This window comes from Vicugna pacos, chromosome 10 (genome assembly GCF_048564905.1).
Source record: "Vicugna pacos chromosome 10, VicPac4, whole genome shotgun sequence".
Classification (NCBI taxonomy): domain Eukaryota; kingdom Metazoa; phylum Chordata; class Mammalia; order Artiodactyla; family Camelidae; genus Vicugna; species Vicugna pacos.
Window position 1 is genome coordinate 40861593 of NC_132996.1, and position 14170 is coordinate 40875762.

The 14170-nt window shown below is 47.2% G+C and overlaps 1 protein-coding gene across 9 annotated transcripts in view; it reads left to right on the forward strand.

Annotated features, from left to right (window-relative positions):
* Positions 1-14170, forward strand: part of NAV2 (neuron navigator 2) — a 773977-nt gene that overhangs the window by 404626 nt on the left and 355181 nt on the right. For 2 of the 9 annotated variants that reach the window (XR_012076623.1, XM_072969658.1), the window contains exon 1: positions 6297-7433. The exons of 1 other annotated variant lie outside the window; for it this stretch is intronic. Coding sequence is in view for 7 of the 8 variants with exons in the window: in XM_072969658.1 (XP_072825759.1) it covers positions 7176-7433 (258 nt within the window). In the remaining variant the exon portion in view is untranslated. Of the gene's footprint in view, positions 1-6296; positions 7434-14170 lie in introns of those variants that run through there. 6 more of the 9 variants (XM_015243612.3, XM_072969662.1, XM_006209284.4 and 3 more) reach the window with 4 other exon arrangements.

Sequence of the window (14170 nt, forward strand, 5' to 3'; positions counted from 1 at the left end):
ATACTGTCTAGTGTTCACAGTCCAGGCTCTGGAGTTTGAACCTCTGAGTTCAAATCCTGCTTTTCCATTTAATTAGCTGTGGGGTCTTAGGTAAGATGCTAAACGCTCTCTGGGCCTTAGTTTTCTCTTCTATAAAATGAAAATGACAATCCTCATCCACCTCGTAGGACTGTTGTGAGAATTAAAGAGAATGTAAAATGCTTATCATGGTCCCTGGCACATAGTATGAATACCTTCATAAATTATAGTTTTTATCAGCATCCTCATGATTCTGGTTCATCTCTGGGTTGTCTGGTGTAATGTATGGGAAGTTGAAAGGATAATACAACACAAGGCATATACTTTTTAAAAAGATCAGTCTGAAACTGAATTAACTAGACCTCTCAGTTGCTAGAATTGTTTTCTTCATCTGTAATAGTGAAAATGTGGGTAGAGAATTAAAACTAATAAGCAAACAGAAAAGCTTGCAGTAGGATCCAGCCTCAAATCTGGGCATATTCTGCTCAGTACCCTTGCCTCCACCTTTACTTCCTGCAGGTATAGACCTAGATGGTGCTCACTCTAAACTACAGAAAGATCTTCAGGAAGCCATGAGGGTGGACTTGACCTTACCCAAAGGCATGAACTGGAGAATTGAGGTGTGCTCATTTTCCTCTCCTCCTACTTCACCTCTGCCCACACATATAATCTTGATACTCATCTTTTATATACATCTTCCCTGGTCCTGTCTCTTTGTCAGGAGATATTCCTATTTGCATTTGCTTGGCAGTCGTATCCCACATCAAGTGGGAAGCCCAATTCCCTCTGCATTGTTCTGTCTATCACTGAGTTGGGGGGTTAAAGATGGCGGTGGGGGTGAGGCACAGTTATCTCAGCCATCCCTGACTCTGAATTTCGGCTCCCATTAAATTCAGGCTCTCATGCTATTCCCTGGTCTCCTCTTTCTACTCCATAAGGAACCCAGATTCAGTACTCAGCTTTTTAAAAATAATTCTCCCTCATCCAAAGAAAAATCTAGTTACTTAAAGCATTTCATAGCATAGCAGCTTTATTGCTATTTGGGGGGAGAGGAAAGGAATTCCTTTGCCACTTTTTCTGTCCCCCCCTTGGAGTCTCTTCATATTGCTTTAGCCTCTCCATGTTGGGGACCCTTTACACTAAACCTCTTCCAGGAAAAGGAATTTTTCTCACATACTGTGGGCAACCATATGGGTTGACTTCTGGGCTCTGGGCTGGCTTTTGAATATCCAAATGCTCACTTATGTTATCTCTATGACCATGTACTCAGAGTCTGTCTCTTGAGTAGCCCAGATGTGGCTGAATTTGAAATTTCAGACTTGCCTCTTCCCTAGTGCCTGGCTCTGGAAGGAAATGAGACGTAATTTATATTCCTACTGATATGGTTTACTTACACATCCTTCCCCCACCTACAGAAGGCAAAAGTAGTCACAGCCTAAGCTTTAAATAAGAATGTTTTTCCTTTATTACATTTATTCTTATTAATATTTAGCCACTATATTTTTTTTTTGTATTTGAGTTGTCTTTTTATTAGCCATTATCTTTATCTAATGTAGGTTTTCTTCAAATCCTCTCTTGGAATGAGGCGAGATGTAAACAAAGGAATGTTTCCTAGACTTGACTTACAAAGGTGAGAGAGGGGACCCAGGCAATTAGAGTTTCAACACTCACGGTGGAAAGCAGATTTCTTTGCATTAAGCTTTGTTATTTGTTAACCAGAAAGTTAGTTTCATCAGAATACCTGCTAACCCCATGGATAGCTGATGCTCCTTTGTGCCTCGTGTATCACAGTATATTCTGCCCTGCTTCTATTGGAGTGGTGGTTCTACTATTTGTCATTTATTTCCCTGTTTCCTTGCTGTGTGCTCTCAGTTTTTCAGTTGTGGAAAAGGGCAACCCTCCAGCTGGAACCAGTGACTGCATCATTCTTTGAACTTGAGAGGAGGGAATGAGCCCTTATTTGTTCCGCATCACGATGTCCAAAGCCCAGCTCTCAACAACTTATTCATTGAATTAATGATTGGGCCACATCACATCCAATTATTCAATAGTTTCCTATGTATTTGTTTGACATTTAGTCAGGCTCATTGCCTTAAACGTCTGTACACACACACACACACACACACACGTACTCCTCACCCCCCAGCATCTGCAACTGGGAGAACCCATAGTCTTCAGCTCCCAAAAATAGCCCAGAGATCACTGAACATATTGATCTGCACATAGATCCATCTGGAAGAAGGCAGATCAGAAGCAAGGGGGAGGGGTACAGACTTTCTAAATAGCTAGTCTACGGTTCTCACCTCAGCTTCTCTGCAGTGTGAGATGAGTGGGCTCTTAATTCAGCCACAACCAAAGGAGAGCATTTGTGCCATCACTGAAATGTGTGTCCTAAGTTGCCAACCCATGTCAATTAAGGAAAAGTGCCTTTTTGAAAATAAGCTAGTCTGATTTTTTTTTACTCCCCAATAAACTCAAGAATGTTTGGCTTTTTGTTATTATTCTAGAGACTTGCAGTATGTCCCTTCATCATTTATAGTCAAGGGTCTCCAAGAGCCGGTTGACTCTTTCCCCCAGATCTCTGCATTTTTTTTTTTTTTTTTTTTTTTTTTTTTTTTTTTTTTGGTAGTAGGCTGGGGTTTAGAAGTCTCAGGCTCTCACAGGACTGTCGTCTTGGGAGGTCAGGCGCAGCCAGGGGTCTTTAACTCAGATAAAGGATGGGTTGATGGGGCTGGTCGCTTGCAGGTCAGCTCTGAAGCCCAATTTACAGTCAACTAATCACCAGTGGCTGAAGTTGAGGATCAGAAAGCAGCACAGCTGGCATATCCTGACCTGAGGATGGCTCTCACAACCGGAGAACTGCCCCAGTGCTGTGGATGATGCTTCCGTCCGTGGTCCTGAGAGTTTTGGTAATATGGTTCAAACTGAGTGATTTCGAAAGTTTAGAGTCAGACCAAAGGAAAAGAGAGAAGGGTTGTCAAAGTTGAGATTTAAAAGAGTGGGCTGTCTACAGTGCATATAAAAAAAAAGCAATTAAAAAAATCTAGATAGTGTGTTCTTTCCAAAGCACTTTGCCATTCTCAGAACCATTAACTTCTTTAGCTACCAATGCTTGCCAAACTTATTTAAAATGACTTCATTCATGTTAGCATAGCATCCATATGAAAGGAGTAACTTTATAGGACATATTTATAATTTGAGACTATCTTATTTAAGGAGGAATCATGCAATTATCTCTTTTGCCCCAGGGAAAAAATAGCTTCCCCCCCCTTGTCTGGTGATAATGAAAAATTATTTTACTTTAAAGAAAGACAATGAAGGTATACAGGAAATATATAAAGAGAGATGAAAAATTTTCCAGGAAAGAGCAAATATAATTATTAAAGGGATGAGGAGGCAGGGAAAGAAATCTGGAAACATACTAAAAGATTCACTCATTTTCCATCAAGAAAGATGAGAAATGATCAGACTTTGTTAAATAAATCAGACAGGGTTAAAGTGAATGCTCATATGTTTACCAAATCCTAGAGTATTAGGAAGACGTACTTTTCAAAAAAGAATGCGCTGTTTTTCATATTAGTACATGTTTGAGGGTCTCAGAACCCAAAAAAATGATCTTAGTAGCAAATATGATTTAAATGGGAGGTCAGAGGTGGCAAATACAGAGCACGTCTGCCACTATTTCCATTTCTGTACTCATGACGGACCTTATTAATTGATCAGGCTGCTGTTTCCAACTTAGCTAGATAGAGGCACTCTCCAAATTCTTTTCAGCACAGTATGACAAAGTCAATTAACTAGAGATGGCCCTTAAGCTGAAGCCCTTAAGCTACCTATGGTTTAGCCTTACTACTCAAAGTGTGAGCTCCAAACCATCAGCAGGGGCGTCACGTGGGAGCATATTCTGAAACCAGAATCTCGGCCCCATTCCAGACCTACCCCATCAGAATCTCTATTTTATTTTATTTTTTAACATCTTTTTTATTGAGTAATAGTCATTTTACAATGCTATGTCAAATTCCAGTGTAGAGCACAATTTTTCAGTTCTACATGAACATACATATATTCATTGTCACATTTTTTTTCGCTGTGCGCTACGACAAGATCTTGTATATATTTCCCTGTGCTATACAGTATAATCTAGTTTATCTATTCTACATTTTGAAATCCCAGTCTGTCCCTTCAGAATCTGTATTTTAGTAAGATCTCCAGTAATTCCTATGTATATTAAGTTTTAAGCAGCCCGGGAAGAGCAATGAATGCATGATATCTTCATTAGGGTGGAAGTTCTGAAACCTGTGTGCATCAGAATCACTGGGTTAAACCTTTGGTAAACCTAGATCACTTGGTCATCTCCAGAACTTTTGTTAGAAGAGCTGGGGTGGGGCTCATCAAACAAGTTCCCAGGTATTGCTGCTGCTGGTAGTGGACTGGGGACCATACTCAGAAAAACTGCATTAGGGCCATGGAAATACTTTGGAATGTCTCCATGACCTTTAAAGTTAAAGACTGCAGTATGTTTCCATAACTCTTGGTAGAACCAGAATTCTGGGTAGGGGAGAGTCCCAATGTTTTATACAGCATAACATCTCTTATGACCTTATGTACCTGGACCTAAAAGGCTCTCCCCCTGGAGAATTGCTGCTAGCATCATTCACTCATCAATTTGATAACAATCTGGGTACCTGTTCTTTCCACAGCATTATACTTAATGTTGAGAGAATCTAATGAAGGTTAAAAACGCAGTTCCAAACTTCAAGAGGCCTACTCTTTAAGATGAAAATAAACAGGAAACGATAAATAACAAGGTGGCATCAGATGGTAAAGGGCTGAGTGCTAACTAAGTGGCACAGACCACGTGTGCTTTAATTGCAGAAGGAGGAATACCTGAAATTAGACAGAAGACTGTGCATCTCAGCCTAACTAGAGTAGAAAGTCGCTACACAGAATGGGTGAAAGATAGGTGAGAGAGGGAGCAGGCCAGGGTAATAAGTCACCTACTCATTTCTTAATGCTGCTTTAAGAGATTGTTTTTAAAACTTTGAAGTTTCCTGCCATCTGGGTAATGAGAAATCAGTGCTATTGAAAGTCAGGCTATAGGCTGGGCATACTGTGAAAACCTGTATCTCAGAGACAGAGAACAGAGACAAACAGCTTATAGATAGAGATGGCTGGGGGTGGGGGGAGTAGGAGTAATTTAATAATAGGGATCATAATACCCAACTTCTACTGGTCTCTCTCATTGCCAGGGACCTGTGCTAAACGACTGTCATGAACTATCTCATTTATCCAAACAACAGCATATTATATATACGTAGTCGAACCCCCTCATTACTCCTAGTGAAAACCGAAGCTTTATAAGGATGTATGTAAAGTCAAAGAACTTGCCTGATTTAAATCCAGTAAGTTCTACAGGGTAGGGTCTCCTCATCTATGAATGGCGAGGGGTCTGACCTGCCTGTATCATTTTTTCCAATTGTCAGCCAGGAAGCCATAGAGCACCTGAGACAGGAGAGAAATCCTCGGGCGAATTAAAGTCGAGGAACCTGTGGGGCCAGTGCGTCCGAGGCGCGGACAGGGAGGGGCTCCTACATGAAACGCAGCAAGATTTAGCCTGAGCCAGCCTAGGTCGTGAAGCTTCTGCCGGCTTCCTCCGGCCACTCTAATTACAGAAGCTGTGGTAGGTTGCAAGGAGGAGGTGTCTTGGGGCGGGAGGCTTCCTCGGGTATTGTATTTGCCTATAAATACTTCAAATAGTTAAGTGAAATGTGCAGCCTTTGAAAGCTGGAGAGGAAGTTATTGGGAGGCCCCCCGGCCCGGCTGGAATAGCTGGCAGAATAGAGAAGAAATGGCTGGCGCGTCCTTAACGCGGGAGACGAGGAACAGCCCTGCCCAGACCAGATGGGGGGCCGCGGGGCTGCAGGCGCGACTCCGGAAGACTCAGACCGTTAAGGTGACCAGAACAATTTGAAAAAGAAAACAAACCTCCCCGAGCCGTGCCCGCGGGGGCCCAAGGCGGGCGTTTGCGTTCGAAAGGGCATTTTTCAAAAGGTTTCGGGGACGCGGGGGTGTCGGCCCGCCGGGAAGCGCGCGGCTGGAGCTCTGCTGCAGAGCGGCCACCAGCCGGCTTTGTACTTGCGGCCAAGCTCGGCCCCAGAGTTTCGGCGGCGGCCCGTGAGTTGAGGCCACTCCCCCTTTGCAGTGAGAGCCGCGGCCGCTGATTGGCCCACCGCGGACCAATGGGGGCGCCAGGGCGGCCCGGGCTGTCAGCGCGCGCCGCAGCCGCGCTGGTCGCAGCCTGTCTTCCCCTGCGCGGAGCCCCGCAGTCAGCGCAGCCTTCCCGGGAAGCGCGGCGGCCGCTCGCGAGCGCTGCCCGGCCCAGCCCGCCAGCCGCGCGTCTCGGTGCCCGCGCCTCACGGCCACAGCTTTGCGCTATAGCGCACGGAGCATGTGCAGACCCGCAGGCGCTGAGGTGCTATCTGTCCGGGGGGCTTCTGGGCAGTGATGAACGACTGTCACGCCTAGAGAGACCTTTCGGGGGCTCTCGCCGCGCCTCTGCGGCGCGGGTGACACTGCGGTGCTCGCGATCAGGGCGGCAGCTGCCTCTCAGTGAAGACGTCTTGGGGTCCGTGCCCTCTCCCTCTCCTTCCTCTTCTCGCTCCTTCCCTCCCGCGGCTGCTCGCTCCTTAGCTCTCCGGCTCACACCCGTAGCCTCCCGGAGCCGGAGGCGTACATGCCCGCAGCTTCTCTTCCAAAGGAGCTTCCTCACTTCGGAGATGCAGTGACAAGTTAATATGGGCATCCAAGCTTCGGGTTCCCAGGAGGAGAATCGCAAGAGGCAACGGTCCCTGAGCGTCCAGAGCCCTTGAATAGGCTGCAGAGGAGGGGCGTGAGACCAGACTGCAGCATCTGTCCAGGTGTCCAGCTGAGCGTCGCGTGCGACCAGTCCTCCGCCCCATCCCGGCACTGCGAAGGCGCGCTCACCAGATTGCTCCGAGATCCCCAAACCGGGGATTTTGTTTTTCTTTCCCTCGGCTGGTGGTGGGCGCCTCGCGGGCCGAGGCCCGGCGCCTGCTCTGCTGCCCGCGCTGCCTTTAGCGGTCGCCTCCGCCGCCGCTGCCAGGGACGTGCTGGGAAAACCGAAGCCCCGGGAGAAGATGCCGGCTATCCTGGTCGCCTCCAAAATGAAGTCGGGACTACCCAAACCGGTGCACAGCGCCGCGCCCATCCTGCACGTGCCCCCAGCCCGGGCCGGCCCCCAGCCCTGCTACCTCAAGTTGGGAAGCAAGGTGGAGGTGAGCAAGACCGCCTACCCTAGCCAGATCCCCCTGAAATCGCAGGGGCTGCAAGAGCTGGCGGGGGAGGGGCTCCCGTTGCGGATGAGCAGCTCCGTGGAAAACGGGTTCGATACCCAGGTGAGAGGAACTGTGTGCCGGGGCACTGTTCTGGGGGAAGGGTGAATACTTTTTTTTTTTCCCCTAGCAGAGGGGAGGTTGACATGGCTGGATAGGGGAAAGGGCTGAGAAGGGAACCATTTCGCTTAGGCCAGCAGATTAGGGGATGCGCGAGGGGAGTGGGCTGGCCAGTGGGTGTGGCCCTGGTGACCGAGGTTTGCCTTAAGGAGCTCTGCGAGACCCGGTGCGGGCTTGTGTGCGGCCTCTTCGTGGGGGCAGCACGGTCAGGATGTTCTCAAAAAAAAAACATGCGCCGCGCTAAACATGTGAGGTTCTGCTTGTGGAGAGCTTGGCCCCAAGAAGACAGTATCTACTGCAGCTGCTGTCTGTCTGTTGGTTCTGCAGATTCTGTCCCTGGCAAGGAAAGATCTGAGGCCTCGTTGGGCTCCACGCCCCCTGGCCTGGCTGCAAGATCCAGGAAAAGGGGTCTGGGAATGGCAGTGTACCTGCTCCCCTCAGCTGGAAGATGCCTGCCCCTGCCCCACCCTTTGAACTGACAGGATTCCAGGCACAGTGCTGGGACTGCTGTAGGAGTGCCCGGTGCACCAGCGGGGCTGGCAGCTGGAGACTCCTAGCGTCTTGGCTGGCTTTTGCGGTGGGGCAGGGGTGGCTGCCTCAGAATGGCGGCCTGAAGCTAAGCCCCTCCTTCCTAGGTAGTAGATCCCGGTGCGGGTAGCCCGGGTGACTGGGGATTGCGGAGGGGGATGGCTTGAAAGGATTTGGTGACTTCTACCTTTCCAGACAGAGCCTGCATCACCCAATTCGGCTGGGTGACAGGCCCTGGGCATGCAATCTCTTTTAAGGAAATCGGCAAGGGCCAATCAGGTTCTCCTGGCCTCCTGCCCTCTCTGCTGCTTTTTTTCCCTCTTCTGGTAGGAGGGAGCAGGGGCATGCTGTATTTTCTTGGCAGTGAGTCAGCAGGGACTTTTGGGGACAGGCGGACCTGACGGATGTGACTGTCCCGGTCAGGAGAGGTGGGAAGCCAGCGGGGGAGGTAGTTTGGGGCTGGTGTCGGGGAAGTGGCAACAGACCAGCTGACCTTTTTGGCACTTACTCTCTGCTGACCCTGTCTCCACCTTCTCCTGGAGCTTTCTCTGATCAGAGGCTAGAACTCAACACATTACTAGCCTTTCTGATGGAGGGACTGGAGCTGGAAGCTAATTGTAAGCAGACTTTTGGAACTCTGGACTGGAGAAGGCCCTCAAAGCAGATTAAGCTCCCACACCAGGCTGATAAGCATGCCCTTTGCTGCTGCACTTGCTAAACATTTTTGGAAGCTGACAGGTTTGAGTGATGGCATGTGGGAGGAAGGCAAGATTTCCCCCAAGGCTCCCTGGGCCTGTCTCTGCTAGGGTTTTGTGCTCTGCGCTCTGTTTTCTGCTGTTCATCATGGGATTTTTACAGGGGGCTTTGAAATAGAAATAATCTTGGGGGAGAGGGCACTCTTGTGAGGATTTCCCCTGCATCTTCAGAGGTAGAGCTGATGAGGTGTAGTAGGTGGTATGCGGGAGACCAGACCAGCGACCCTGGGAGGTGACACACACCCTCCAGCCTGATGAGGAGAACCCGAGGAATGAGAGGAAAGTGGACACTGGGATTTTTCCTACCCAGGCAGCTGTTCTGCCTTTGCACATTTGACCCTTCATTTAATGAACACTGTCAGAGGACTTGTAATGGGCAGGCTCTGGAAAGGTGATTCATCACCCTCTTCCCTGAAAACATGTTCTCCAGCTGCTACTGGAAGGGCTGGCATAGTTCAGTTCCCTCAAGGCTTTGCTTCTCTCCCTGACCTTTGGCCCACAGTCCGCAGAATGCCACCATCTCACCTGCCTTGCCCTCGCTGGGACCTTATGCACTGACCATGAAGATAGTTTGGTTGGACTGCTAAGGAAATTGGCCTCTCCCCAGTAGGCTATCCTGGGCCCACCTGCCCTTTCTTTATCCATGTTTGGGCTTCCTGGGGGGCTCTTCTTGTGGCAGGCACAGATCCATGTTCTCTCTGCCCCACCCTGGCATCCAAGTGACGTTGACAAAAGAGCTTTTCCCATCTTTGGACAGGGCTTCTTCCCCCTCTGACTGACATGGTGCCCACCCACCATCCAGGAAAGCCTCTCCATATGGCTTGAAGTCTGTCCGGCTTGACATCTAGTAGTCCCGGATTCAGAATCTGGTATTTATCCCTAGAAGACACTCAGGAGATGATGAGTTAAATGGCAAATGATATTTTAGAGCATCTGACTCTCCTTTTATTCAGGGGCTTTGGGGAGAAGGCTGGGTTGTGTAAATGGTCAGTAGCACAGGCTTTAAAGTCAGGTAAATATCTGTGGTGTCCTGTCTCCATCAGGTACTACCTAGGTGACCTAGTCGATTAACCTCTCTGGGCCTCAGTGTTCCCATCTGTGAAAATGGGCATAAACAACCATACAAATTGTGAGGATTAAGAAAAAATTATATGTAAGTTGTCAAATATACATATGAATTTATATATACATATATATATATATATACATCATATATACATATACAAGTAACATACGTAAAGTCCAGTGTCTGGCAAAAAAAGCACACTTAATAAAGTGAGCTATTTATATTGCTAAACCAAGAGATGGGGCATTGTTGAATGTCAATCTAATAGCCTCTAAGTGAGAAAAGGTATAGTTTATTCTCTCAAGCCCTGGAGAAGGTAACGTTCAGTTCAGAAGGATTTGCAGCACATCTATCACACCCCTGATACAGTACCAGGCATGGTGGGAAGATGAGGGAGGGGCACAACCCCTTGTTGAGAGCCTGATGTGCCAGACTCTTTACATATGATCTCATTTCATCCTCACAGTAACACTTAAAGCAGATATGACATTTTCAATGACAGGAAATTTTATAACTTTTCTATAATAACAATGATATAATGATGGCAAATCACGACATAGCACTTTTTGTGTGCCAGGGATGTTCTAAAATACCTCATTTGAGTCCAGTGAGATGAGTTTTTATTATTCTTATTTTACACATAAGGAAACTGAGGCAAAGACCAGGTTAGTAACAGTAGAATTAGGACTTGGAGAGTCTGGCTCTGGACTCCATGTCCCTAACCAGCATGTTATAGAGGGATAATCATAGGGACTTTCCGATTACTCGCAGGCCCTGATTTATGAGACCACTGCTCCAGCCATTGAGCTGGAAGGGTAAGCGAGACTTAGAGGTAGAGGAACTTGCTCCAGGTTGTCCTGCTCCAGGGTGGTGGAGCAGGGGGTCCAGCTCAGCTTGGTCTGGCTTCCAGGCTGCTGGTCTTCCCACTCTTCATTGCTGCCCGCCTCCTTCAAGCTCTGGCAGACATACAGGGTAAATAAGACATGGCCTGGGACTAGAGATTTTATAGTCTAGTTGGGAGGCATCACTGATGTACCAGGGGCATCACAACACCACACAACACAAAGAGGGCTGAGAGGTATGCTTGGGGTTCAAAGGAAGGGAAAGGTCAAGATGGCTGGAGAAGTCCAGAAAGCCTCCCGGAGGAGGCAGGAGATGGCAGGCTCCAGAGATGGGCAGGAATGGTTGAATGGGGAGAAGACGGGGTGAGATGAGCGTGCCAGGGGAGGATGAGGAGTGGGGTCAGGCAGTGGTGCAGAGCGGATGTCACCACAGGGACCCTGCAACTCATGTAGCAGGTCATTGCTTCATATTTAGTATCTTCCCTTTAAAAGGTGATGACGAGCAAAGAACAAAGGCTTCTTGCCATGTCAGGATTGGCTTTGCATGCTGGCTTTGTGGTGGATAGTAATCCTGAGCATGCAGGGTAGTTATGAGAAGGTGGAGAGATGATATCCATAAAAGACCTGGTTTATAACAGACCCTTAGGGAATGACAGTGATTATTATTATTAGCTTGGGGTTCAGAATATTCAGCATGGTAGTTAAAGGGAAAGGAGGCGGTTCTCACAGCTTCTTTTATTAAGTAGCAACTCTCTTCAGCCAGTGACAGCCCATTCTCCTCCAAGCCTGCTCTCCATCTCCATCAAGTGTGAAAAGACCTAAGTTAGCCAGCACATAGCTTTTAGGTGCAGCTGCACTGTCAACTCCCCAAACACCGCCCACCCCCACCCCCACCCGCCCCCTGTCACCATCACCTTGAATCTCTCCTATGAACCTACATCTGGGGCCCGACCCCTAGTGAAGGGAACTGGTCTGCAACACCACATCCCTCCCGAATTCCCTTCTTGGTGCTGGGATACCTGGGCCTTCCCCCAAGAATGAACATTTATAGCGTCTGCTCTGTTAACATGGTGTGTAAATTATGACCATGTGCAAAGACTTGTTTTAGAGACCTGCTCTATGTTAGTTCAGAACCCCTGTCCAGGCTGACCTTCAGATAAGGAATGCTCCTGATCTATTCGGGGAGAGGTGAACCTATTTTTAAGAAGCAGTTGCAGGGGAAAATATTATATATCTAATACTTTGATATTTCCTGTTTTTCGGAGTCTGGTGTTCAACTTGCAGCTCATTTCTTTAACAAAGTAATTAGAAGTGATTGAAATCCTTTGTGGGTGTTTTAGATGTTTAAAAAGAAAGCTCAGGCGAGGCCCCTGGGAAGGGAGCATAGCTCCAAGCTTACAACCTGTTGCAACTTTGCCCCATTGTGTTTTGATTAGAATCCTTGCTCCATCATCAAAGTTGATTATGGATTTGATTAGTGCATTTTTCTGCCATTGTGTTATTCCCTTTCTTCTCTTCCTCAGTTCTTGGAGGGGAATGTGTAGCATGGTTATCTGCCAACATGCAAGAATGTTTATAGTTCACATATTATTGCTTATTCCGTGGGTTAATTTTCTAAAGACACTTTAAGGGTGGGACTGGTGGCCAATTTAGGTTATTATTACGTGTGTATATATATGTGTGTGTATAAATACATCTACTTCTGGAGATGTGTATATACACATATATATGCACACATATACAAATATATACACATGGAACAGCTTAAAAGTAATGAGCACATGTAAGCACACACATCAAAGGCCAGGCTGGAGGAATTACAGCTCAATTTCCAGCTTTCAGAAGAGCTATATTTGCTTCCCACTTCTCATACTCCTTTCCTCTTTGACCAAGAGTGAAGCACCAAACCTTGGTGTCCACTTTATTTGTTTATAAGACAAGAGATGTAGCCTTGGGAGAGGTGTTACGTGGTTTTTTTTTTTCAATTTTTTATTGAAGTGTAGTAGATTTACAGTGTTAGTTTCAGGTGTGCAGCAAAGTGACTCAGTTTGGGAGAGGTGTTTTAATTAGTGAAGCTCCTGAAGCCAGTCTGAAAAAGCCAAACTACCCAGTGAGATTTTGACTTAAGGTCAGAGATTCTTATTTCTTAGAATCAGTCTCAGCAGCAGGGAAGGGAACAGTTATGGAACAGCTGCTTTGTGCCAGGGAGTAGCCTTCAGTGGTTTCATTCATATAGACATATAATTTAATCTGAGACACAAGAAATTGGGTAAAATCTAAAGTGGCCATGCATTTCGTATGAGGAAGATGAGACCAAGGGAAGTTATCACTTTGGGGCAGTTTTAAATGGTAGATTAGACTTAATTGAGAGACAGACCTGGATTTGAATCCAGGCTTTGGGCAAGTTACCATCTCTAAATGTCAGTGTCTTCATCTATAAAACAGGAATGATGATGCTTATAGGTTGTCTGTGAGGATTCAGTGAGATAATACAGGTAGGTGGCTGAGGGATAGAACCTGGCATGGAGTAATCAAGGAATGTGTGATATTGCTTATTTTTATTACCCAAGGACAGAGCCCAGTATGGAAACCAGATCTGCTTCATTCCAAGCTCATGTTCTTTCTACCCGACCTCTCTGCCTCCCAAGTACATGGTTGATTACATGGAGGACAGATGGCTTGCACCATGGAAGCAGAGAGCATAGCGGGGCTTTGGTTTGATGACTGAGGGGCAAGAGTAAATTAAGAGCAGTATCCTCTAAGTGAGTCAGATCCAGAGTTGTGAAATGAAACATCCACATTTTGGTCCCAAACATGCCATCTCTGTAGCACTAACCAAGCTGAAGGGTCTGCTGCCAACCAAACTTACGGGAAGCCTCCTTTGTACACCCAGTCTGAGCTGGCGCTGTCAAGGTGGTTGAGTGGAGCTGGCCAACCTGATGGCACTGCCCAGGACCAAGAATGGGAGCGTCCCATTGATTGGGATTCTGAATGGCTTCTTATTGTTCTGAAGGCAGAAGGAAAGCCCTCTTCCCTCACGGCTGGCATGATTGTGGTGGGAGCTGGACCTTGTGATCAGTTGGTCATTAAGGTGCCTCAAGGCATGGCCGGCTGCCCCATGGTATTTTACTAATAGCCACGGGGCCGGTTTCAATGGTGACTCTGTCTCATGGCCACATTGTTCAAGGAGATGGACAGTGTGTTCCTAGAATGTCTTAGGCAGAATGGCTCATGTGATTTTGGGAACAAAACTGGGTCAGGCTTTTGTGCTTCTGTCCACACAAGACACCAGTGAGTGACACAACAAAAGTTTGCGCAGGAATCCCAAGTCGCCCACACAGAATCTAAAGAATGACTCATGGCTTAGTGCTCCGTTTCCCAAGGAAAACAGACCCTCTCTTGTGTTTTGCAAACAATGGCTCCACAGCCTCAGAATATTTTTTCTCTCTTCTAAGTGAAACCTTAATACCTTCGGTGAATTTTGGTTTG